We start from the raw sequence: 27009 nt of genomic DNA on the forward strand, positions 1-27009 counted from the left end.
ACGTGAGGAACGGAAGACATCGCGTTCGCGTTTTTTTTTTTTTTTTATCGCGGACGAAGTAGATGCAATTGAAATATCCCCATTTTTACATGAAGATGAGGACAATCACCGAATGTGAGTAGTGCACATTCCTTAAGCCCTTATTTAAATGGTATATACAAACAGGTCTACAGTGTATGTTGCAACTTACAACTAGTCAAAATAAAAGGCAACAATAAAAGGAAGGTTTCAAAGATTTCATTAAAAAACTAAAATTATTATTAAAATTATTAAAAGTTGTAAGAAGCAAGCAACACATGTTAAGATGCTGTACAGTGTAATATAATAATCACATGTGTGCATGTAGCATTTGTTTTGATGGATTGGCTTATTTATTTCATGGAATAATGTTGTATGAAAATTACAATGTACAAAATGTACACCAACATAAAATACAATAAAGTAAAAATGTCAACAAATATAGGACTTAAACAAGAAATAATTAAAACGAAACAAATAAAATAAAGCACATGCCCTAATTAGGCTACTTATTTAAAACATCCCTTTATAGTACACGGTTTTACCTAGGTGTTTTCATTATCACATATAAATAAAAATATATAAACTACTATAAATTGTGAACTTAAAAACCAGCGGGCATTCTTAGCCAATGAGCATTAAGCTGTGTCGTCGGCTAGTTGTTTCCCATCATGCTTTTGATCAACGCAGTCGGTGGAGAGCAACTGCGCCCGACTGAAGAATCCGACACAGCCGCCTGGCCGTCGCGAGAGTTTTTTGACACACGTCAGCATGACATCAGAGCAAGGCGGACGTAACTCGGACACATTTCTTACCGGCATGCATCTCGCGCTGATCACCGGTGAACGGTTCTGCGCAGAATTTGTCCATCTCAAACGAGCCTTATGTTTTACGAATCGCTCTCGCGGTACTTTGATGTCATCCGCCTGTCGGATCTTGCATCAAGTCGAACAAGCCAAATACAACTGCTGTTTTTACACATCCAATCAATTCGCAGTGAAAACCGCAAGCCACGCCCATTCATTTTCAATCAAACGTGTCAGAATACGGAAGTAATAACGATCGCAACTTCCGGTTCACGGGGACTTTAAAGCACAATGGCATTTTTTCTGATCTGGGATCAGCTGTTTCTATAACTGCTGTATTCTCATCAGTTGTTGTTTGTGCATTACTCACCTTAGAGCAAACCTTCTCCTTAGGTTCCTCAGTCTGGTTCTGGTCCTCCGCTCTCTTCTGGTTTAGGTCTTTGTCCTCCGCTCTCTTCTGGTTTAGGTCTTTGTCCTCCGCTCTCTTCTGGTTTAGGTCTTTGTCCTCCGCTCTCTTCTGGTTTAGGTCTTTGTCCTCCGCTCTCTTCTGGTTTAGGTCTTTGTCCTCGGCTCTCTTCTGGTTCTGGTCTTCCAGCTCTAGTTCGCTTCGGAGGCCTCGGCGGAGGTGCAGCAGTCGGTATTTGAGTTTCTCGTTCTCGGTTCGCAGCGCGTCCAGGTTCGGTCCGCTCGCCAGAGTGCTGAAGTCGAAGCCGCCGGTCAGACTCTCCTGCAGGCGGCTGATCTCAAGACTCAACGCCGCGATCTGCTCCTCCTGAGCGTACAAACGTGCTGCCATGCGCTCCGCCATGTTTAAAGTCCCGCAGCTGACCGGTGAACGGTACCGGCTGTTAGTCGTTTTCCCTTGTTCTCCCTCCAGAGGGCGCTGGACAGCCCAGACCACCGAAACATCCATCCATAAAGTATAATCATTTGAATTAATCCATTATAGGTTTATATCTTGTAAATAAAACCATGTCCATAAAGTATACAAATTATGTGTAGACAAACTCTATTTACACACGTACACGAACAGAACGACACACTTCACAGTACCGTCAGAATTCTTTGTATTTTCTCCCTTGGAAAATACACGAAATCCAGTGTCAGAGAAACTCAGAGAAATGCCCGGCAGAGGGCGCTCAGTCACGTAAGAGCGCTGGCGTGTGACATCATTGGCGCTGACGTCATCGCCAGGAAGTAAACAGACCACAGCTCTTCATATGTAGAAACGCTTATTTGATGAAACTATGTTTGTTTGTAGTGTCAGCAGTCTGAGGTTTAACGGCACACACCAATGGCTCTGATCATGGCAGTGTCGCGCGCTGTTCTCCTCACATGATGATGATGATTATTCATAATTGATCGATCGATTGATTTGTTTGGTTTCGGTTCGGAATGGCTGCGGGTTTTGCTCCACCGAAGCTCAAAGATTTTATTCTCACAGAGAAACTGGGAAGCGGCACATACGCGACAGTTTATAAAGCTTTCAGAAAGGCAAGCGATTGTTTGTTTATAATCATTTCACAGTTATTCCAAATGTAGTTAATCCCGCTTCTTATTGTTCACTTGTTTGACTGACTGACTGACTGACAGTATGTTTGCAGTCAGGCTGCACGATCACGGGTAAAATGATCATCACGATTATTTTGCTCAACATTTTAATCACGATTGTTTTGTCAGTTCAGAACTTTAGTTTTTAATGTCACTTCAGCATGTTTAGTAGGCCTCTACTTTACAGCCAATGAACTTCTTCAACCGCGTATTTCAATCATCTTTCTAAACACTCCACCACAAAAACGAACATTTTGAAACCTTGCTACTCCATTTTAATTTTTTAAATAAATTACTACTATTGGTCACCCTTAATCTGTGGGTTTCGCAAAAAAGTATTAAAATAGTAGCAATGCAGAGAAAAAAACCTTTTTGATTTCCTGTAAAGTGGAAGTTTAAAAGATTTTCTGACCTTACCCGATAGGTTTTGTGCTGGCTCACAACGATTAAGCTCCGTTAACTGTGGGAAGCTTTAATCACTGTTTGTAAACCGACTTTGTTTGTTTGCAGACTGACAGCAGGGAGGCCGTGGCTGTGAAGGTGGTCAGTAAGAAAAGTCTCAATAAAAGCTCGATGGAGAATCTGCTGACAGAGATCGAGATCCTGAAGACGGTTCGTCATCCCCACATCGTGCAGCTCAAAGATTTCCAGGTAACCTACAGATTCATCGTGATGACATCATTAAACGGCACTGAACGTCCGGCCTGGAGGTGTGTGGGATGTAAATGTTTGATTTGTGTGTGTGTGCAGTGGGACAGTGATAACATCTACCTGATTCTGGAGTGGTGTTCAGGAGGAGATCTGTCTCGCTTCATCCGCAGTCGACGCATTCTCCCGGAGAGAGTCGCCCGTCGCTGCCTTCAGCAGATCGGTACAGATGGAAATAAACAGAGAGTTATTGAGAGGAGAGGAGGAGGTGCAGGTGCTGTTGTTTTCTCAACATCTCGTCTTGTGTTTAGCTTGTGCTCTTCAGTTTCTCCATGAGAGGAACATCTCTCACCTGGATCTCAAACCTCAGAACATTCTGCTCAGTGGAAACGTTTTGAAGCTCGCAGGTGCAACTTTACTCTCCTCAAGTAAATGTCTGTATTTTTATGTCTCGATGACGGTCACATCTTCTGATCATGTATCACACTGCCCCTCAACATTACACGTCATCTGTGATGTCATTCAGTGTGAGCATTAGTGATGTCATAGGAAACACCACTAATCATTTCAATAATCTAAAATAAAAACAGATGCTGATATGTTATGATATTTGTTGACTTATCAGTCTGTATGTGACATTAGAGGATTTTTAAATCGCCCTAACAGCAACATGATAAAATGATCAATATTTAATTTCATTATTAATGAACATTTGTTATTTTACAACATTCAGTTGAAATTCATCAGAATTTGGAGTTGTTCATGCAAGAGATTTTCTCTCTCTCTCTCTGTAGATTTTGGTTTTGCTCAGTACATGTCCCCGTGGGACGAGCAGCAGGCTTTGCGAGGTTCTCCGCTCTACATGGCTCCTGAGATGGTGTGTAGACGACATTATGATGCTCGAGTTGACCTGTGGTCTGTCGGGGTCATTCTGTTCGGTGAGAGACGGACATTCGTTCTGATATCACATCTCTACTTGTGAAACGACTCACCAGCTCTCTCTCTCTTTCTCTCTCTCTCTGTGTGTGTGCACAGAGGCTTTATTTGGACGAGCTCCGTTTGCGTCTCGCTCATTTGCTGAACTAGAAGAGAAAATCCGCAGTGACAAACCCGTCGAGGTGAGACTAACATCTGACACAACCACAGCAATACATAAAAACGTCTCTTCCCCATTCTCTCTGTGTCTCTCTCTCACTTTCTCTTATGTTTTTAACACTCTTAAAATCCTCTAGAGAGCGCAGTTGTGCTGCAGCATCAGAGAGACTTTTGTGAGTTTGAGACATTGTGTGTGTGTGTGTGTAGCTGCCGTCTGGCGTGCGTGTTCCTCCTGACTGCAGAGATCTGCTGCTTCGGCTGCTTGAGAGAGATCCAGACGCCCGCATCACGTTTGAGGAGTTCTTCCTGCATCCCTTTGTTGACCTGGAACACATGCCGAGTGTCGACAGCCTCCAGACAGCTGTGAGTGTGTGTGTGTGTGTGTGTGTGTGTGTGTGCGTGTGTGTGTGTGTGTGTTTGGTGCAGATGAAGTCACACTATCAGATTATTTTAGTAGTAAAGTGTCAGAAGTGTCAGTGGCAAACGTCAGCGCTGGAGTCACACAGCTTGAGATAGAAAGGCCTTATTTAGGCCTATTGTTTGTTCGTGTGTGCGTGTGTGTGTGTGTGATGTAATTGTGTACGAGTACTCAGGTGTATGATGTGTGTTGTAGAAAGCGCTGGTGTTACAGGCCGTTCAGAAGGATCAGGATGGACAGAGAAGTGCAGCGTTATCTCTCTACTGTAGTGCACTGGAGCACTTTGTTCCTGCCATTCACTGTAAGATACAAACACACCAGAAACACTTCACACTCTCTCTCTCTCTTTCTGTTCATTCATTCATCATCTCTACTTACAGATGAAACAGATCGACAGAGGAAAGAAGCTCTCAGACAAAAGGTGAGTCTCACATATTAAAACCAATGTTATCAATCATACAAACACACAGACATGCCCCCTGTCATGACATCACACGGGTCATACGAACACACAGACACGCCCCCCTGTCATGACATCACTCGGGTCATAAAACACACAGACACGCCCCATCATGACATCACTCGGATCATAAAAACATACAGACACGCCCCCTGTCATGACATCACACGGGTCATACGAACACACAGACACGCCCCCCTGTCATGACATCACTCGGGTCATAAAACACACAGACACGCCCCATCATGACATCACTCGGATCATAAAAACATACAGACACGCCCCCTGTCATGACATCACACGGGTCATACGAACACACAGACACGCCCCCCTGTCATGACATTACTCGGGTCATAAAACACACAGACACGCCCCATCATGACATCACTCGGATCATAAAAACATACAGACACGCCCCCTGTCATGACATCACACGGGTCATACGAACACACAGACACGCCCCTGGTCATGACAATCAACTCGGATCATAAAACACAACAGACAACCGCCCCCTGTCATGACACATTGTCAAAACACCCCACGGGGGTCATAAAATACACAGACGCCCCCATCATCGACATTACACGGATCATACAAAACATACAGACACGCCACCATCATGACATCACCATGGTGGGATACCATAAACGGCATACATAGACCAACACAACGCCCCCTGTCCATGACATCACTACGGGTCCATACGAAACACACAGACACGCCCCCCTGTCATGACATCACTCGGGCCATAAACACCACAGGACACGCCCATCATGACATCACTCGGATCTAAAAACATACAGACACGCCCCCTGTCATGACATCACCGGTCATACGAACACAACAGACACGCCCCCCTGTCATGACAATTACTCGGAAGTCACTAAAACACAACATGGACCGCCCATCATGACATCACTCGGATCATAAAATACAGACACGCCCCCTGTCATGACATCACACGGGTCATAGAAACAACAGACACGCCCCCCTGTCATGACATTACTCGGGTCATAAAACACACAGACACGCCCCTTCATGACATCACTCGGATCATAAAACATACAGACACGCCCCCGTCATGACATCACACGGTCATAAAAACACAGACACGCCCCCCTGTCATGACATTCTACCGGTCATAAACACAGACACGCCCCATCATGACATACCACGGGATCATAAAACATACAGACACGCCCCCTGTCATGACATCACCGGGTCATACGAACACACAGACACGCCCCCTGTCATGACATCACCTGGGTCTTAAACACACAGAACACGCCCCCAGTCATGACATCACTCGGGTCATAAAAACACAGACACGCCCCCTGTCATGACATCACCGGGTCATACAAACACACAGACACGACACGCCCCTGTCATGACATCACGGGGTCCATACAAACACAGACACGCCCCCGTCATGACATCACCGGGTCATACAAACACACAGACACGCCCCCTGTCATGACATCACTCGGTCATACGAACACACAGACACGCCCCCTGTCATGACATCACTGGGTCATAAAAACAACAGACACGCCCCCTGTCATGACATCACACGGGTCATACGAAACAACAGACACGCCCCCTGTCATGACATCACACGGGTCATACGAACACACAGACACGCCCCCTGTCATGACATCACTCGGGTCATACGAACACACAGACACGCCCCCTGTCATGACATCACTCGGATCATAAAAACACACAGACACGCCCCCTGTCATGACATCACTCGGGTCATAAAAACACACAGACACGCCCCCTGTCATGACATCACTCGGGTCATACGAATACACAGACACGCCCCCTGTCATGACATCACACGGGTCATACGAACACACAGACACGCCCCCTGTCATGACATCACACGGGTCATACAAACACACAGACACGCCCCCTGTCATGACATCACTCGGGTCATAAGAACACACAGACACGCCCCCTGTCATGACATCACACGGGTCATACGAACACACAGACACGCCCCCTGTCATGACATCACTCGGGTCATAAAAACACACAGACACGCCCCCTGTCATGACATCACTCGGGTCATACGAACACACAGACACGCCCCCTGTCATGACATCACACGGGTCATACGAACACACAGACACGCCCCCTGTCATGACATCACACGGGTCATACAAACACACAGACACGCCCCCTGTCATGACATCACACGGGTCATACGAACACACAGACACGCCCCCTGTCATGACATCACTCGGATCATAAAAACACACAGACACGCCCCCTGTCATGACATCACTCGGGTCATACGAACACACAGACACGCCCCCTGTCATGACATCACACGGGTCATACGAACACACAGACACAAAGCCAAACAGTGCATTAGACAGTAGATGTGATGGTTGTAAATGTGTTTCAGGTGAATCAGTATGTTTCTCGTGCAGAGGAACTCAAAGCTCTGGTCAAATCAGACAATAAGATCAGTTTTGAGGAGGCAAAGTGCACCAGGAACATATTAACAGGTAAACATTACAAACCAGTTCACGACAAGCAGCGTGTGTTCAGATGAAACTCAAACTTCTTCGCTTCTGTCACAGAAATGTCCAGAAATCAGCCGCGTTTATTGGCCGCTCTGGAGTTGGCGTCCACCGCCGTCGCCCGGGTAACAGTTGTGACAGATGATTGGCAGATATCTCAGCTGTGTTGCATTGTGGGTAACAGAGTTGTGTTTCCAGGAGGAGAGCGGTGCTGAAGACTCGGACACTCTTGATTTATATCAGCAGAGTTTGGGTGAAATGCTTCTGGCTCTCGCGGGTGAGCATCTCTCCTGTCAACCGCTCCGATCTCTGTGCTGTGTTTTTAAAAAAGTTTTTCATCATCTCAATAAAGTTATGTGGGGGGAGGTGTGGAGTCGGGGGTCCAGATGAGCTGAGATGATGCCAGGACAGCGTGTGTGGTACAATGTCCAGCATCTGGATCTCATTCACTACAGCTCTCCTCATTTCTCTCTGTTAAATACTGAAACAAATGAAAAGGTTTATCTGAAGGATTGAGTCGACTGTCCCGGGATCAAGAGGGCTCTGCTGGACTGAACCGCAGGTTTTATTTGCCTCTAAGGCTGAATGTGGGAGATTGTTTCAACACGAGCGGCATCCAGAAATCAGACCTACAGACTGCAGCTTGAACGTGTGTGTGTGTGTGTGTGTGCAACTGTTTGTTTGTGTGCGTGTGTTTGTGTGTGTGTGTCTGTGTGCGCGTGTGTGTGTGTGTCTGTGTGCGCATGTGTGTCTGTGTGTGTGTACATGAGTTTGTGTCTGTGTGTGTGCGTGTCTGTGTATGCGTGTGTTTGTTTGTTTGTGTGTGTGTGCGTGCGTGCGTGTTTGTGTGTGTACATGAGTTTGTGTGCGTGTGTCTGTGTGTGTGTACATGAGTTTATGTCTGTGTGTGTGTGTGTCTGTGTATGCGTGTGTTTGTTTGTTTGTTTGTGTGTGTGTGCGTGCGTGTTTGTGTGTGTACATGAGTTTGTCTGCGTGTGTCTGTGTGTGTGTACATGAGTTTATGTCTGTGTGTGTGCGCGTGTGTGTCTGTGTGTGTGTACATGAGTTTGTGTCTGTGTGTGTGCGTGTCTGTGTATGCGTGTGTTTGTTTGTTTGTTTGTTTGTGTGTGTGTGTGTGCGTGCGTGTTTGTGTGTGTAGATGAGTTTGTGTGCGTGTGTCTGTGTGTGTGTACATGAGTTTATGTCTGTGTGTGTGTGTGTGCGTGTCTGTGTATGCGTGTGTTTGTTTGTTTGTTTGTTTGTTTGTGTGTGTGTGCGTGCGTGTTTGTGTGTGTACATGAGTTTGTGTGCGTGTGTCTGTGTGTGTGTACATGAGTTTATGTCTGTGTGTGTGCGCGTGTCTGTGTATGCGTGTGTGTCTGTGTGCGTTTGTGTGTGTGTGTGTGCGTATGTGTCTGTGTGTGTGTGTCTTTGTGCGTGTGTGTCTTTGTGCGTGTGTGTGTCTGTGTGCGCGTGTGTGTGTGCGTGTACATGAGTTTGTGTATGTGCGTGTGTGTGTCTGTCTGTGTGCGCGTGTGTGTCTGTGTGCGCGTGCGTGCGTGCGTGTACATGAGTTTGTGTGTGTGTGTGTGTGTGTGTGTGTGTGTCTGTGTGTGTGTGCGTGCGTGCGTGCGCGCGTGCGTGTGTGTGTGTGTGTGTGTGTGTGAATGACAAATGAAGCGAGTGAAGGGTTCTGAGAAGCTGTTACACATGCACAGATCAAGTCAGTAATGTTTCTGTCTCTCTTTCAGCTGAACCTCAAGGCCGCCGGCGAGATCTGCTCCACAGCGAGGTGAGAAAGTCATCCTCACACTATGTGTCCGTGTTGTGTTCACGTGTTCATGTCCAGGTGAGTCTCTGTTGATATGAAGAGAAGATTTTCCTCTTGTAGATTAAGAGTCTGATGAGTCGAGCGGAGTATCTGAAAGAGCAGATCAAGGTAAATGCCGTGTGTTTGTGTGTTGATGGGAAATGAACGTGTGAGTCGTATCTTTTAAAGCTCACATGTGTTTGTAGATGCGAGAAACTCAGACGGATGAATCGCTGAAGAGAGACGCCGCTGCTGAGTCTGTGAGATCTTGTACGTATAGACACACACTGACACACATTTTTATTGGCTAATTTTGATACCAATGTTGATATATATATATCAAAATATTATGAAATAATGTACATTATTTACACAATTCCCACAAGTTGTGTGTTATTGTAGCTGATGCTGATACATCATCTCATCACTTGATGTGTGTCAGACGTGTACAGTGTGACTGTCTCTCTCTTTCAGCGTGTTGTTTACAGTGAGCCGAGGGTTCTCGTCATGACAACGGTGATTGTGTCGGAGTGTTGACAGGATCTGATTGGATCTCTTCAGGTGTGACGCTTACCTGACAGACTGTTCACACTGCAGGCACAAATCTTATTTAACCTGGTGTTCACCTTAGCTGTTCAAGTGTCTGTGGTGGAAAGGTTTTCTGAGAGAATGCTGGAAATGTCACGAGTGTAAAATCTCCTTGACCGCTGTGCGTGTGTGTTACATGCTCACACACACGCGTGTCACACTGGTTCTGTGTGTAAATCACTGTCCAAACTTGATTTTACTGTTCTACTGACACATGATGAATCTGTAATATTTCAATCTTTTTTTGTGTGTGAAACATGACTGTGATGAATTGTCATTCCTAAATGAAGAAATCCGTCTGATTCGAGTCTCTTATTATTTAAGACACTTGTGTTTAATGGCTCTCTGAAATGTTCTTCGCGCTCATGAGCTTGTGTTAAATTGTTTTTGTGCTTTGACGTATATAAAGTCACGCTCACAAACAGTCATAATAATATTCATTCGGCAGATGTGTTCAATATGGGTTATACAAGAGTCGTATAGACGCTTAAAGAAACTTCATAAGTGTGAGTGTGTAATGAATCTCAGTAACCATCCTAAACCAAACGAGACACTGTGGTTGTGCAGTACTCGGGTCATCAGATCATGTCATGAGGTTTCTCAGTCTCGTGAGATCTGGACTGTCAGACCTGTTCGAGGCTTTCAGGACAGCCTGAGCGAGAGAGGACAGGTAATGATCTGACACACGACACAACGGCTCTGTTGTTACTCGCCTTCATTTTGTTCTGCTGTGTCTGGACTGAGTCTCTCTCTCTCTCTGCCAGCAGCTCATGGCTGAAACATAAGGTGAAGTGTGTGTGCTAATTCATCAGAGACTGAGAACCCCCGACACACACACGGTCCCTTTACATTGACATGTCATGAATGGAACATTGTACCAGCAGGACACAATACTGCCTTAAAATGTGAGCCAGAGCACAGCAGTGTGAGAGTGCTGAAAGACACTAAATGAGAAAATGGGCTTCAGCTCTGTCACTGTTGGCCCCCGTGTGGCCCCTCTCTCCTGCTTTTGTTTATTTTGATTTTGTTCCCAGTCATTAGGATGGGGGGTGTTCATGAGGGAGGAGAAGCGGCCTTTACTGTGTCGACTTAAACATACCTTCAGTCCTTCGTGGTTCTGTTTTTCAGCCAGTTTTCATCTGTACAGCATTTAAACATCAGTATGAATGAATGATGCGAGCAATGTCTCCATTCTGTCGTCTGAATCCGCTGTGACTCTCCGAGTCTGAATCAGGAATCTAATGAACTTGATTTTAGGACAGAAGTCTGTCTTGCATTTCTTGCAGTTTTATTAGGTATAAATAATTGTACAAAAGTTGCCAAACAAAACAATCATGGACCGTTTTAAAATGTAAGAGCTACACAGCACAGCACAAAAGTAGAGAAACACAAATGCATAGTCAACTCTGTACTTGTGTTGTACTTCATACAAGAAAACTAGCTATACTCGAAAGAAATGTTGTTGGGTCAATCTGGGCATTTTTAGGTTATTTTAAAGCAACCAATGGGTGGTCCAATTTTTACCCGACAACATTTTTAGAGCTGGTGTAGCTACAGTAAAAGTGTTTCATATACTTCCACAGAATTTATTTTGGGTCCTGGATTCAGTCCAATACATGAATCATTTTTCGTGCAAAAGCACAGAAGAAAAGAGTTTTCTTTGCTAATAAACATTGAAGTGTGTTGATGAGCATCATGACAGCGTCAGAAGCCAGCAGATGAAGAGTGAGATCGGTTCAGTTTCTGAAGAGTCTCTTCATTTAAATGAAACACTTGAGCGCACTGCAAATATTTAAAGTGTGATGTGAGGACAATGAAAGACCGCTGGCGCAGACAGAAAGAAGTCAACACACCGCCACAGTTTGTCTTACAACTTACTGACAAAAACACATCGAGTGTCACAGAAAAGAGCCAAAAGTCGTGATGACATCAAAACAAAACACTGCAGTGAGTCCGTGTGTCTCTACACCCTAAAGAAATACTGGAGTGTTTCAACTCATCCCTTACAAAAAATGAAAATTCTGTCATCATTTACTCACTTTCAAGTTGTTCCAAATGTGTATAAATGTCTTTGTTCTGATGAACACAGAGAAAGATATTTGGAATAAGGCTTAGAAATAAAACAGATCTCGACTCCCATAGTCGAAATATTACGAAAAGACGATATTTTGAAGAATGTAGAACAGCAAACCGTTCCGGGGCACTTTTGACTGCCATTGTATTTTTCCAACTATGGGAGTCAATGGGGGGCAAAATCTGTTTGGTTACAAACATTCTTCCAAATATCTTTCTTACATGTATACAGCTTTGGAACAACTCGAAGGTGAGTAAACGATGACGGAATTTCATTTTTGGGTGAAGTATCCCATACTTGACATACTGAGAGAAGTCTAAGCATATTTAGTCTATACTTGTTCTCAATTTTTAGTGGCGATATACTTCAAAAAAGTTTGTCTTGGCCTGTTTATGTTTACTCTTTAGATAATTTCTGTTTTCACACACGGTCTTATAAATCTACATGTTCAGGTTTATAGGCTACCAAGTCAGCTTTGGGTTCAAATAGATTAGAGTGAAATAAAACGAGTGAGAGTGAAACTGAAGCTACAGCGATCACAGAAAATGACTTCATGTAGGCCCACATTTAAGTTTAGTTTCCTTCATAAAACGAACTTGATAGAGACGTGTTGAAACAGCCCAGTGCATGTGAGTGTGTATGAGGAGATCAGAATCCTTCTTCAGTCAGTTGAGTTTTGGGGTTTAAGAAGAACCGAATGGATGCGCTCAAAAGCGCAGAGATCATAAACCCTCATCCACACCGCGTCTGTCGGTTTATATTCACTTCAAACACAGAAGAGAGTCACAGCAAACACACTGCACAACAAAACTACCTGTTGACAAACACTGACGGCGCTTGACATCATCGCGTCCGCGTCCGCTTTCACGTCATCGTCCTCGTCCTCGTACACATCATCCGTTCCATCGTGTTCCAGAGACAGTCCTCGATCTCCTATCGAGCAAAGTTTCATCATGTTCAGTTTCACCACCTCACAGAACGGCCGTTCCAGCCCATCGCACACGCACCGATTCAGCAGCATCCCGTCAGGCATCGCGAGCATCTCTTCGATCGTCGCTTTGCACCGGGACGAACATTTCCTGCCGTTAAACAGCTGTCCGCAGCGGGACAGGTACGCCGTCAGAGACGACCGACAGCCGGGCTCGCCCTCGCAACGCTGCCGGGCTTCGGTGCAGCCCATCCCGTCGGCTCCAGCGGGATGCGTCCGCGGCAGACACGGCTCGGTGGCGCGTTTGGCCCGCGTGCACGCGGCGTCCCTCCCGCAGTCGCAGGTCTCGAGGTCCGCTCCACCGGCGGTCTGGTTGAGGCGGATGAGCGCGCTGATGCAGTGGCTCGGACACTGACGCCGCGTGCCGCGGATGTTCCCGTCGCACGCGATGAGGTATTGATCGTACGCGAGTTCGCAGTCGCGCTCTTTGTGACACCTGAGCAGCGCCTGCCAACAGACGAGCTGCGCGTGCAGCGTCACGAGGAACGAGAGCAGAAATGCGACGGTCACGAGGCAGCTCTCCATCTCAGCGCTTCTCTTGACAATCTCACTTGGAATTCATGCCGTTAGTCCGCATTAGTCCGGTCCTCGTGCTGATCTGCTTCAACGAGACAGAATGAAACAACATCGTCTTGAGTTCTACGAGGAGTGTTTCCAAACGATCTTCTTCAGAAAGTTCTCAAGAGTTTTCCGTGAGATCTGATTTCTTGCCAAACCTTCGGATTTCTCTGGAAGTGAGCTTCGGGCATTTCTAACTCCTCGCGCTGTTTAATGTTTGAATTCCTGATGTTATTTTGATGCATCCCGCATGTCTTTGTGTCTCTGGTGTTTTCATGGTCTGCCGGGCATTTACTCACAGAGACCCCTCCTCCAAAACCCTTCTGAAAACTCCCTCACCTCCCCAACCCCCCCCCCCCCCTCTCTCTCTCTCTCTCTCTCTCTCTCTCTCTCTCTCTCTTCATTACAGATTCTGTTGTTCCATTGGATGTAAATGGAGACTGCGCCGAGGTGGGATTCCTTTCCATAGTAACGCAGTTTTTGGCAGAGCTCACCTCCTGTACAGGATAAATAAAATGTTTATACATTTCTGTGTGGTCTCTCTCACTGCATTCGATTACAAAACCCCATCAGGGAACAGAGAGAGAGAGAGAGAGCCAGGCACACATTCCTCAGAGCAAAGCTCAACATCTGCAAACCACTTCTTCAATTTAAAGCGCAGAAAAACAAATCTGTTTCTCTTTAGCCCAAGCCCCTGTATAAACGGACGCTCACCCGGCGGGTTTCAGGGCCGACCCTCCCGGGCTCTTTTGGGGAGTTTTAATCACCCCGCTGGAAAAGAAAGGGGCCACAAAAGTGTTTTCTGGACCGTTTCACTCTCTTTGTGTCCGACTGACCATGCGGTAGCCCAGAGGCCCGTCAATAGAGAGACTTTCCACAACAATATATTTTACTGCTCTGTGCTTTCACAGGACACTTGAGATCAGTCATTCTCTCCCATTCACATGTAAAACAGCAGAAGAACCGCCAACTTCACCAATGAAGCAAATAGAAAATATAGCATTTATATACAGTATAACATAATCACGTCTCAACGTGATCTCGCTGTTTAAAATAAGAACTTAAGAGAATCCAATGAGAGTGTAATTGGTGAAGAGTCTGGAGGTGTAAATGAATGTAGCTTGTAGATGTAAAATCATCAGGATGTGAGTAAATGTGAAGTGAAATGTTTGAGTTGATATTGAGATCTTCAACAATATTGACTTTTGATTGCAGACGAGACAAATCTGAGCTCACATTGTTGACATCTCAAACATCTATCTCTCTGAGAAACACACGAGACGCTCTTCATTGAATCTCCTTGATGTAAGAATCTCGTGTTTGATTTTTCTCTCAGATGTTTCAGAAGTGCTGATGGTTGTGTTCTAAACCTCACTAGAAACCGGAAGTGCAGTCATCCATGAACATGTTCTTCAGACTGTAGTGTTTGTGTGTTGATAATGTCTCCTCCTGCTGTTCACTCTCTGTACAACACATCACATCAATCACACTCTTAGTACAAATATTATATTTATTACACTTTCAACAGTCATCAAGGTCTATAAATGACAGCAGAATAAATACATAACATCAGTTCACTGAGGGCGTACATACATAAATTAATAATCTATCAGGTGAAATACAGTTAAAGGGAGATCAACATCGACCCTGTTCAGACTTCTGTTCCCCGTTTATTATTATTGGCGGTCAGCTCAGTTATATTGCTTTATTTATTTGCGAATATCACTAGATGGAAGCAAAACCATAATCCCCGCATGGCTTCATCCAGACGACTATCACAAGTCACACAAACTACACAAAAGTGCACACACAGATTGTGCTCTCAGCGACGGAGACGCTCGGTCCACAAGAGACGACACCGAACCATCTGCACAAAACAGCGCACTCAATGAAAGGTCAAAGGACACGGATTTCTGCAGGGGTCAAAGGTGGAGACGATGGATTATTTCCATCAGAAAGATCAACTCACACTATTGCTTGAATAAACTCGAACAGCTCTGTCGAGCTCATCACACAGAACACGAATGAATGAAATCAAACAACATATCTGAGACCATCAGGACTCGTGTGATTTGACATGTGATTCATGACAATACCCCCCCCCCACACACACACAGACCACCACTCATAATGTCTCATCGGCATAATAGAGTTTCTTCATGATAAATAAACACATTGATCAAACAGCAGGCACACCAGACGTGTTCACTCCTAAAACATCATGAAACAAACACTCTCCTACAGATCACATTTAATACTATTTAATACTAATATGTGGATGACTGACACACGGCAGTGAGCGGGCGATGATGATGGAGACATACAGCAGTTGAGAAGATCACATGAGTGAACACTTCTCAGCGGAGTTCTTCAGGTCCTCGAGTGTGGCCTGAGCTTTACCCTTCAGGTGACCCACGTCCACGTTCTGAATGTTGGTCAGATGTCCCAGGACAGACTGCTTTTGTTCTTCCTCCTGGTTATCTTGAGCGATCATCTTGGCCAGTTCAGTGGGAAGCTCAACGTCATCTTGTGCAGCCTGAATCTGAGTGTCATCCGTCTCATTCTGAATCAAAGAATACATGTATCACACGAAGAAAAGAAGAAGAAAAAGACTTTTGTTTTAGAGAATTCCACATTTAAAATGATGCAAACACCTGACATCACCACAGTCATCACAGTGACAGACTCAGTCAACAAAAACAAAATCATCAGAATCACATCATATTCTTTTTTAACGTGCCTCGGGAGTTAAAGAAGGAGTGAAATCATGAACATCAGATGATTGTTATGAAAGGGTTATACCTTTGGTAATCTGTATTTGTCTCTGAAGTGAGTTCTGAGCGTGGCTCTCTCAGCTTTCCTCTGGGCAAAATTGGCATCTCGCTCTTGCCTGTATGTGACATGAGACGAAACACACATCCAGTCATCTGAGGATCGGTACATTCCGGGTGCGTCTCAATTCTTGAACCTCTCAGGATGTGACAGAGGAATTGAAAGAAATGAAACGGGCTATCCTCGCTCACTGCGTAAAACTCATTCTTTATCATCAAATATCAGGATCTATGTTATACATCAATATTAAACGTACTGCTTTAAATTTGTGTATGAAATTGGAAGAAGAGAATTTATGTGTGTGTCACATACAGTTGATAAAACCTCCTCGCAGCCAAATTAAAGAAATGAGACGTCCTACAAGATGGCTGACAGGTTTCCAGGTCACGGGCTGGAGGACGGCCGAGTGAGGAAACGCCCAATAAGAATTTGAATTGTGATTGATTGATTGTTTAAAGGGCAGTAAAGGTGAAAGATAATTACATTCGCGACATATTCAACACGTGAGCAATAAGTGAGAAACACACATGTTCATGTATGGAAATCAGAAAGTTGAGCAACGTTTATTTTTCTGGGATCAGTACAAAATGTATAGAAGAGAAAATCATTTTTAATTTCTCATTTTAAAGTCCCCGTGAACTGGAGGTTGCGATCGTTTTTACTTCCGTATTCTGACACATTTCCGAGTGAAAAGGAAATTCAAAGGAGAAAATGAGTGGGCGTGGCTTGCGTTTTTCACTGCGAATTGATTGGATGTGTAAAAACAGCTGTTGCATTGATTTTGAAATGGAACTGGCAGCAGACTGATAGTTGAAGGGGAGGAGTTAACGGATGCTCCGCCCAAGCCGTCTAATTTACATACATCATTGGAGACGGATCATCATTTCAGGGCGGAAGTGCATTTTCACATTTAAACTGAAGATTATGAGGGCAAATGTATTTTAAAAGGAAAATGACCCACATTGATAATATATTTACAATAGACGCTACAATATTTCATGAAAAAATAAGAACTGTCATTTTTATTTTCACTGGGACTTTAAACCGAAAACCTTCTTTCAGGTTACTTCAGAGGGATTCTAATAAAGCAGTAAAAATGGCTGAGAGCGGAGGGTGGAATGGTGGGATTTAGACTCACGCAAATAATCCCTCATGTGTAAAAACTGACTGAATTAAAGTAGCTGTTCACACGGCTGTCTCACAGTTAAAATCACCTCTCTAAAGAAATGATTTGGATTACCATCATGAGGATGAACTCAGCACAGCCTGTGAAATCAGAATTGTCCAAAAACCGTGTCGAGCACGAACACCTGCTCAAGCTGCACTGCTGTCACTCCTTTATAAACACAAAACATGAGGTACTGATGCTCCTGACAGACTCACATTTGAATGTTTTTCATATTATGGGGCATTAACAAATCTGTTAAAGGGGTCATATGACACGGCTAAAACGAATATGTCACGAAATACGGAGTGGAAGAACCCAGATGCAGGCAGGCAATGAAGGGGTTAACAGATCAAATTTATTAAATCAACAAAACAAAGGAAAAACCCACGAGGGGGTATCAAACAGGAACTAAACTAAGAAACGAACAGAAAACAAAAGACTTCCCACGAGGGGGCAAAAGGAAAAACAAGAACAGCAAAACCCTAACTAAAAGACACGACCAAACGTCTTAAATAATACAATGAACAAAACACGAACAGGACAAGGAACAGGACCACGGGTAACAACACCAGCAAGAACACGTGAGATCACAGTACACAGTACACAACGCAATACAAGAGCACAAGACAAAGAAACAAGAGGGTATACCTGTATATAGGGAAGACAAACGAGGGATAACGACATGGGGCAGGTGTGAGACATTAAACACTCAGGGAAAGATAACGAGGAAACGAGAGGAATGGGGCCAATGACAAGACACTGGAGAGAACGTATATTATTGTCAAACGGACAATAATATGTTTCTCTCCACACATAACCAAAGACTTTGTCATGGCTCTGCTACAGGACCAAGAAAAACATGACTAAGGAAGCAGAGCCATGACAGAATATTATGGTTTGTTTTAGATGTAATGCAATGTGTATACACTGTCTCTGTATACACCTCTCTGAAACGTGCAGATTTTTGACAAAGCTCATGGCTCTGAAAAGCGAGGTGTGCTGTGATTGGCCAGTTCACCAGTGTGTAGTGATTGGTGGAATACTGCAAGCGTGTGAGGGAAATGTAACGCCTCTGACCATATTTGGAACATCAGGTTCCTCTTCAATTGTACTGACAGGAACGCCCACCTTACTTGCGTCTACATTTGGGCGGTCTTAGTCAAATCAGACCACCAACTGATGTAGATTTGTAGGGGTGTGGCTACACGAGGCGTTTCAGGCAGGTCTGGTGAGCATTTGCTTTTACATATGCATCTTTTGTTCCCACACTTTCATTTCTGCAATTTTACACGTCTAATACACGCATGTGCAACTTATAACACACCAAAGACACAGAAAAACACGCCATATGACCCCTTTAAACCAGTCACTGTATGTCAGTTGTTCTACTAAGAATGAGTAAAGTGCTATATTTTGGTTGTCTGAATGTTTGTCAGGTCGCTCAGACAATGATTTTACACCAGATGGAGACACGATTCTCTGTGGGTTTACTTTGTTTCTAAAATACTGGAATAAATGTGATATTACTATATAGCTGCCAAATAAACTACCACTCATTTTCGTTTGGGCTCTACTATAGTACAGAATGGAATACCAGACCCCAATGAACCAAGTAGACTACATATTTTATAAGGGTTTTTCATCTCATTCTATTATTTTTTATTATTTGGGGTAATATGCTTAAAACAAATATTTTTACTACAATCGTTCGTTGATGACATTTCAAAACACACGCAATAATATATTGTTAGGCTATATACAGTATATATATATATATATATATATATATATANNATATATATATATATTATGCACACGCGTATAACACTTAAACAATTGCTGACACTAAATGTATTTTGAGCTCAACCTCCAGTGCCTCAACTGAACCACTCTTTATTATAACAACAGTAATTTGGAGTAAAGCAGTGTGACGAATAACGTAAAATATTATTCACAAACGAAAGAGCGGGAATTTCCCTGAGCGAAATGAGCAGCTGCGCGAGACACTCAGCGGAGCGCGCGCCTCTCCAAACGCGCACGACCCCTTCATCTCCACAGGATTCAAACAACACTGTCTGAAACACGTCATGATGTGTGAGAATTACACTCTTAAATCAGGTGAGAATGAAGGTTTGTCTTACTTCTCCTCCTCTAGTTGTTGTTGATATTGTTCAAACTCTTCTTCAGTCATTCCTTTAGCCGCCGCCTCTGATTTCTCTCCGTCTGATTTCTCTTCTGTCAGACCTCCTGTCAGATTCTTCAACTGACCGCCCACCACGTGTTTCACCATAAACGCCATCGTTAAACTGCTAAATATTCTTCTTATTGGCGAACTTTTTTATCCGAGACAATATTTAATTCCAGTGGGGTCAGTGTTAGGGAGAGAGATGTGAGCGCGTGTCCGCCGCTGAAGTGAAGTGAATTCATCTCTCATGTGAGTGAGTCACAGCATCGACTCGACTCCACCATCCACCCAATCCCGTTTTTCCTCCCTCCCAATCCCGCACACTTCTGGATTAACGGTTTGTGTGTTTGAGTCACGGGTTTTTTTTCTCGGGCGCGCGTGACATGTCAGAAGCCATCGCGTTTCGCTTTTCTATGTGCGTGCGCGAGTCGGAACGGAGTGACAGGAACGGATTTGGAGCGCGTAAGTGAGCGAGTTAAACGTTTATTTATTTCTTAAATCTGAAGTTTTATCTCTTAAATTGTATTCAATTCCAAAATGTCTCGTTGCCAGCGTTGTTAGATTATTTGTGGAAAATCTCAGAGTTACTGTGCAGGCCACGCGCGAAAACTGCCATCCGCACCTCCACCTGGATTATCATATGAAACACAAAGATCAGCACAGGCACACAAATAAATAATCGTTTACATTTGTATTTCATATGTTTGAAATGTTATTTGACTGTAAATGTGGCTGTGTGCTCATTTTTTTCTCTTTTGATGGATTGATTATTAATTAGCAAATAAAAATGACCTCAGGTTTTACAGTCAGAACTCAGTCTGGGACTCAGAATTTTCACTTTAAAGGGGTCATATGACACGGCTAAAACTAATATTATTGTTTGTTTTAGATGTAATGTAATGTGTATACACCATTTAAAGTTTAAAAAACGTTGTTTTTCCACACACCCTGCATGTTTGTATCTCGTCTTTGCTCCGCCTCTCTGAAACGCGCTGATTTTTTATAAAGCTCATGGCTCTGAAAAGCAAGATGTGCTATGATTGGCCAGTTAACCAGTGCGTAGTGATTGGTGGAATACTGCAAGTGTTTCACGGAAATGTAACACCTCTTACCATATTCGGAACATCATGTTCCCACGCAATTGTACTGACAGGTGATAAAATGTCATCGGTACTTTCTTATATCAATTCGAGCCCTAATCTGATCCGGAAAATGAAGACAAACAAGCCGATACATCAACTTGCCAGCGCGACTTGAGCAGGATGTAAAGGATTGGTAAGGTTTTATTTAAAAAAATGATGTTAAATAGTTAAAAACTATAGCTAACTGTTTTACCTTTTATATACGAGGTTATAAAGACTATAAACAAACAACCATATACATCATACAGAGTTTGTGTGAGATAGAAACAAGCTCGCATTACAGCAGGGAATGGTATAAATAACGCCAGCGCTTTGGCCCTTCTTGATCAACCAGTGTTACACCACGTCTCGTCGCGACTCAACAAAGACAATAAACCCAAAATAAATACTAAATATAAAAAGACATTATAAACACCACATTTGTTGCCTCTAGTGGGAACATTATTACTGGTTATTAGGACTTATGTTGTCTTTTTTCACGTTGCGCGTATCTGCATTTGCAGATCACAAACACACAACAAACTCAACTCGCGTTAGTCCGTAACAAAGTCTTTTACAATAAAAATATACTTACAGGCTGCGAATCTGAAGCGCCAGCGAAGTTGTAATGGTTGGAATGGCCCCACTTTTTAAGCAAAGCTTTCGTGCACTGCCGGCCTTGATCTCTCCCAGGTTCATGAAGCGATCATCTGTGAAATGCGCTGCACAAACTTGAACATTTGGATTGTACTTTTCTGGAACAGTGTTGTAAATAAAATGTATTCGTTTTTAGTTGTCTCATCTTTTGGCATGGCAAACAAAGAGTCTTTCTTTCGGCAACGAAACACACAGCGTCTCCACGACATGGCTGCGTCGGTGACGATACAATGAGATTTACAAGTACGCCCACCTCACTTGCGTTTAGGTTTGGGCGGTCTTAAGTCAAATCATGTTACAAAGTGACGTACATTTGTCGGGGTGTGGTTACACGAGGCGTTTCAGGCAGGTCTGGGTTCGCATTCGCTTTTACATAGAATGACTCCCACACTTTAATTTTAGCAATTTTACGTGTCTAATACATGCATGGACAACTTATAACACACCAAAGACACAGAAAAACACGCCATATGACCCCTTTAAATGTCTATCACAAATACATGAACATTAGAAACACTTATACTATGGTCTATTTGAATACTCGATTCTGATTGGCTGGAAGTTGTGCATTAAAACCCTTTATTACACGACTCATTTGAATGCTTGATTCTGATTGGCCAGTCGTGACATTCCAAGGGTTGTTATTTTCAAATAACAACAGCTCAAAACTAATAACACCCTGTAACCCGGATGCTGCGAATCATTTTGAGAGGGGCAGTTTAATATTACATAAAAATTAATTATAAATATGTCTTTTATTAAGATATATGACATTATATTTACAAATGATTCAACCAATTTGCCTGTTCGTGACGTTTGAACGTCGTTTCTTACTTTAAAACTAAACGGCTTTTCCTCGCGGAAGGTCTGCATTCGGTAAAAATGAGCTAATAAAATATTTCAAATTCACATTTTATGTCCAGTTTTTTTTCTCATGTGGCAAGTAACCGTGTAATAAGCGGGATAATGTACAAGCAGCCGGAGGTGTAAAGAGTACCTGAAAACCATACTTAAGTAAAAGTACAGATACCTTGCAGCGAAAATTACTCCATTACAAGTTACAAGTCACCAATTCCAAAACGACTTGAGTAAAAGTCTTCGAGTATCTGATTTGAACAGTACTTGAGTATTTTACTCATACTGAATGTAGGCTCAAAGCAGCACTAGTCCTCAACACTTAAGAGACATGTCAGTGAAAAACTAGAAACAGTCGATTCGTGAGGAGAGCAATCGCATTTATTTTCTTAAATCATAATAAGACTGAACACCTCAAAATTGCAACAAATCATGGTCGACACCATAACCTACGTCATTACAAACACCCAAGTCTCATTTAAGCTCAAGTGCTCATAATAACCAAACTCCTTCAAAAAGGTCTCTTCAATATAACGGATAAATAAAATAATGTTCAGTAAAATTAAAAGTCAAAGCCTTTTTGCACTGGACATGCTGGTTTGGCCTCATCGCCGGCTGCAGTCATGTCCTCATTTCACATATAAACCGCCAGCGATTGACATCTACCTGATACTGCACTCGTATTCACATCAAGAAGCCATGTTGACCAGTTTTAGTAAATTAGAGCAAAATCCACAAGATTATAGTACCTTCAATGGCCTGTAAATGGCCATATTAATTCTTCTGTATAGCAAAAATAAACTGCTGCATAAAAGATAGGTGCCATGCAAAATGTAATGTGTAACTGCATTAGTCATTACACATGTGGTGGAGTAAAGAGTACATATACTTGTTCAAAAATGTAGTCAAGTAGAGAGTAAAAGCTGCTAATGTCATTAATACTCAGTACAACTACAAAGTAGCCAAAAAGATACTTAAGTAAAGTAACTAATTACATTTACTCCAATACTTTACACCACTGCAAGCAGCCGGTTGTTATCGCGGGTGCTGATCACACAGTCAGGGCTTATTTCTGCGATAACAACCGGCTGCCTACATTATCCCTGACATAACGCACGGGTAGCTCCAGTAACTTTGATTACATTTGAAATTAGCTGACAAAATATTCACCTGTTTGATCTAAAATCACACTGTAAACATCAATAAAAGCTTTAACTTGGCATATGACCATGGTATCCCTTACATACATGAATAAATCTAGATTATATCTAAATGTTTGTTGGATTAAAGTGTCTGGGAAATGTAAATGTTAGCACTCATTACAAACATGACCGCCTGCATTTCAGCAAAATAATTCATCAACACTACCGATAACATAAAAATCATAAATCTCTGTGCACCGTGATAATGTCTCTATTTTTGCTTCTTTCTCACTTTTTCTGACACCCCCCTCCCCTTCAGGGCTGAATCATTCCCGATCTGCTCCACTAACAAACTGTTCTGTCGCTCTCGCTGAGGGCAAATCTACCACACAAACACATGCACGCACGCACACACGTTTATCTATGTTCTGTAACATAGTCAAATCCTGGAGAGTCTGTGTTTGTATCGCCAGGCTTCTGCTTGTGGCATGCGCTCAGATATTATCTGAGATAAATAATAATAAGTGCCAGACAGTTTTGGTTCTTAGACATCGGCCGAATGCTCTGATGGATGTTCATGCATCTACAGTCAAAAACATCATATGTACAATCATTTGGTAACTTGTAGACTTAAATAAGCATACTGTTTTACATTAGATGTATGCATGATGTATACCGTTCAGTTTACTTTATTGGGATGTGCTGTGTTATGATTTTAAATCAAACTGAAGAATAATCTGACCCTCACTCCAATGATGTGGATCAAACCGTATACTAATAAACATCTGTCACACAACCGTTACCTCACTGAAACTATACCGAACACTAACAATGAGTGAAATCTCATTCTAGCATTAAGCCAACAAAACAGAAAGAAAAATATACAGGACAATTACGACAGGCCTTTATGATCTCCTTGTTGACTCATGTATAATCTGGCTAATATGTGATTCTGCTCCAGGACAAAGAAAACAAGTGATGCCACTGTCACGTGGACAAAAACATTGCAAAACACAGTTTCAGGGCTGGTGACAAACATGTATGGCCTGTTGACGTTCTCGCCAGCGGCAAAAGTTCATGCGGGATCCTGTGTGCATGAGTTCACGTGAAATCAATCAAACTCATCATGATGGATTCTTACATAAACAGTTATTTATTTCTGCATTAGCCAGAGGCAAAACCCCCACTGTGAATCTGCTGGCATGGATCACGGAACACACGATGTGCATATATGAGAGCAAACATTCATATTGTCATGGCTCTGCTTCCTTAGTCATGTTTTTCTTGGTCCTGTAGCAGAGTCATGACAAAGTCTTTGGTTATGTGTGGAGAGAAACATATTATTGTCCGTTTGACAATAATATACGTTCTCTCCAGTGTCTGGTCATTTGCCCCATTCCTCTTGTTTCCTCGTTATCTTTCCCTGAGTGTTTAATGTCTCACACCTGCCCCATGTAATTATCCCTCGTTTGTCTTGCCTTTAAATACCCTCGTGTTTCTTTGTCTTGTGCTCGTGCATTGTATGTATTCAGTGCGTCTTGTGATCGTCCAGTGTACCCCTGTTCTTGTTGAATCCTGTGCTTGCTGTTTTGCCTGTTCATGTTCATGTTCATGTTCCTGTTCCTGTTGTTGCTGTTTCGAGAGTCTAGTAAGTGTCCAGTTTAGTTTGTCATGTGTGGTTTATTTTCAGTTTAGTGTCAGTTAGTCTTCGTCCCGTTTATCCTGTTATCCTGTTTATCTGTTATACCCCCTCGTGGGTTCTTGTTTTGTGTTTTATTATTTAATAAATCTTGTTTTGTTAACCCCTTAATCCCCGCTGCCTGCAATTGGGTTCTTCCCCTGTATTTCATGACACATATGTGATAAAGCTAAATGATAATTCTTCAGTCGTGTGTGTGTGTGTGTTTGAGCCGACAGAGGGCAGATGTTATTTCTTCTCTCATTTTAAGGTTGAATGAGGTTAGTAGGGTGAAGACGGTCACTCACACAACAGCAGCGCACTAAAACTTAGATCCAGAACCAGGCCTCCACCAGTTCACCCTCAAAACACAACAGAGGCACGGGAACACGCTGGAGTGGGCCGAGTAGAGACCCCTGTGACCGCTGCACATGCTCTCCAGCCAAAAGAACAGCAGCTGTTCACATGATGAAAGATGACCGAAGAAATCCACCGTTCACCTCACGGATGCTGACCACAGTAAACAACAACATGAAGATGCTGAGCTCATCCACAAACAAACATTCGGATCATTCACACGCCTTCATGTCCTTTCAAACCGGACGGTCGAATGTTCGCACTTGACTCGTTCAGTTTCCAAAGCCTTCAGTGCGTCTGTCAAGAGACAAAAAAATAAAGAGAAGATTCACGAGTCCTCAAAGTCACGTGAAAGATTGGTGTGACAAACAGAAGCTCTTAAATCTCATTCACACCTCGGCATCTTCAGACGCGTTTGGTCATGAGAACGGATGGCGTTTGCTGTCACGATACATCCTGAAACAGCATGCTGGAACATTCATAAATGAAACCTGCTGTGTGGAGTTTGTTTCTTATTCCAGACTGTTCTAATGGATCAGAGATGAGTAAAAGATGAATTCATGTCCTGTGATTGGGAAGATGTAACACTGAGAAAAGCGGTCCACACATGATGCCCACGGGACATTTCAGTCTCCATGGATACGGCCATTAATTACCTGAGAAGCATCCATACGGAGAGTTACGCAATCTAGAGAAGGACTGGTCTAGACTAGCCTGTGATGATCTCATTCTCTCTCTCTCTCTCTCTCTCTCTCTCTCTCTCACTGTCCTGCGTGCATCATCATTTCTGTTTCTGTCTCTCTTTTACCTCCTATTCTAAGCGGCTTTGAGGGACGGCAGGAGTGCACGCTGTGGCTAAATGGGATGTGAATACCGGAAAATTCTCTTTCAGTTGACTTCCTGTGGACAATCAGCAGAGAGCGAGAGAGACTGTAGAAACAGACAGAAGGGTCATACACATCATCACATCATGTGACTTTACGTAGACAATTCAGCCAGAAGAATATATGTTAACCCGACTTATTGGACCCCATGTTTCACACTCTTCAAACTTTAAAAACATTTTATAGAATAGACTTTGCTACAGAAGCTACGGCTGATATCTGCTGGTTCATCTGTGTTTCGGCGGGGTGTTCTTCATCATGTGCAAGGGTCAGTGTGATGCTCCCAAACACCAGAATGATGGACGACACAGTTTTATCAGACCCTCATCTCTTGACTTGATTCTTCTGAAAGAGTCAGCAGACCTCAAACAGTCCAGAGCCCCGCCTGCGGATTGAAGCGAGCAGCAGAGCTGGACGACAGGCCAACCCGTCTATCTGACACAATGCCCAATGATGTTAGTGTTGTGTAGAAAGAAAGTCACATCAAAGTGTCTCTCTCTCACACACACACACACACACGTGACCACAATCTCACATCTGGGTTATTCTTGACTTGAGCTGTCACCTAATTCATGCGTTACCATG

The 27009-nt window shown here is 43.3% G+C and overlaps 3 protein-coding genes across 5 annotated transcripts in view; 1 reads left to right on the forward strand and 2 right to left on the reverse strand.

Annotated features, from left to right (window-relative positions):
• LOC130562434 (threonine--tRNA ligase 1, cytoplasmic-like) overlaps window positions 1-13889 on the reverse strand; it is a 29037-nt gene extending 15148 nt beyond the window's left edge. For all 3 annotated transcript variants that reach the window (XM_057347406.1, XM_057347407.1, XM_057347405.1), the window contains exons 1-2: window positions 12814-13889; window positions 1195-1707 (exon numbers count right to left, since the gene is read on the reverse strand). In XM_057347406.1, coding sequence (XP_057203389.1) covers window positions 1195-1707; window positions 12814-13512 — 1212 coding nt within the window. In that variant the 5' untranslated portion in view covers window positions 13513-13889. The remainder of the gene's footprint in view (window positions 1-1194; window positions 1708-12813) is intronic.
• On the forward strand, window positions 1749-10227 carry ulk3 (unc-51 like kinase 3). The gene is made up of 16 exons (XM_057347408.1): window positions 1749-2318; window positions 2886-3026; window positions 3126-3246; window positions 3335-3430; window positions 3818-3961; window positions 4059-4141; window positions 4326-4481; window positions 4732-4837; window positions 4917-4957; window positions 7410-7512; window positions 7588-7652; window positions 7726-7804; window positions 9279-9319; window positions 9419-9466; window positions 9544-9607; window positions 9812-10227. Exons 1-16 carry the CDS (start codon window positions 2220-2222, stop codon window positions 9826-9828), a joined length of 1404 nt encoding a protein of 467 aa, XP_057203391.1. The 5' UTR covers window positions 1749-2219; the 3' UTR covers window positions 9829-10227.
• Window positions 13890-15035: 1146 nt separating the features above from the next.
• cplx3b (complexin 3b) lies at window positions 15036-22217 on the reverse strand. The gene is made up of 3 exons (XM_057347409.1): window positions 19687-22217; window positions 16348-16435; window positions 15036-16108 (listed from the first exon to the last, which is right to left on the reverse strand). Exons 1-3 carry the CDS (start codon window positions 19842-19844, stop codon window positions 15884-15886), a joined length of 471 nt encoding a protein of 156 aa, XP_057203392.1. The 5' UTR covers window positions 19845-22217; the 3' UTR covers window positions 15036-15883.
• Window positions 22218-27009: the final 4792 nt, after the last annotated feature.

The sequence above is a fragment of the Triplophysa rosa genome, linkage group LG12, assembly GCF_024868665.1.
Source record: "Triplophysa rosa linkage group LG12, Trosa_1v2, whole genome shotgun sequence".
Lineage (NCBI taxonomy): Eukaryota > Metazoa > Chordata > Actinopteri > Cypriniformes > Nemacheilidae > Triplophysa > Triplophysa rosa.

Coding starts and splice junctions, on each gene's coding strand:
- ulk3 (XM_057347408.1), top strand. CDS start 2,220: ATGGCTGCGGGTTTTGCTCCACCGAAGCTCAAAGATTTTATTCTCACA. Junction 3,431..3,817: donor AAACGTTTTGAAGCTCGCAG/GTGCAACTTTAC, acceptor CTCTCTCTGTAG/ATTTTGGTTTTGCTCAGTAC. Junction 7,513..7,587: donor CACCAGGAACATATTAACAG/GTAAACATTACA, acceptor CTTCTGTCACAG/AAATGTCCAGAAATCAGCCG.
- cplx3b (XM_057347409.1), bottom strand. CDS start 19,844: ATGGCGTTTATGGTGAAACACGTGGTGGGCGGTCAGTTGAAGAATCTG. Junction 16,436..19,686: donor CAACAACTAGAGGAGGAGAA/GTAAGACAAACC, acceptor TGTCACATACAG/GCAAGAGCGAGATGCCAATT. Junction 16,109..16,347: donor ACAAATACAGATTACCAAAG/GTATAACCCTTT, acceptor TCTTTGATTCAG/AATGAGACGGATGACACTCA.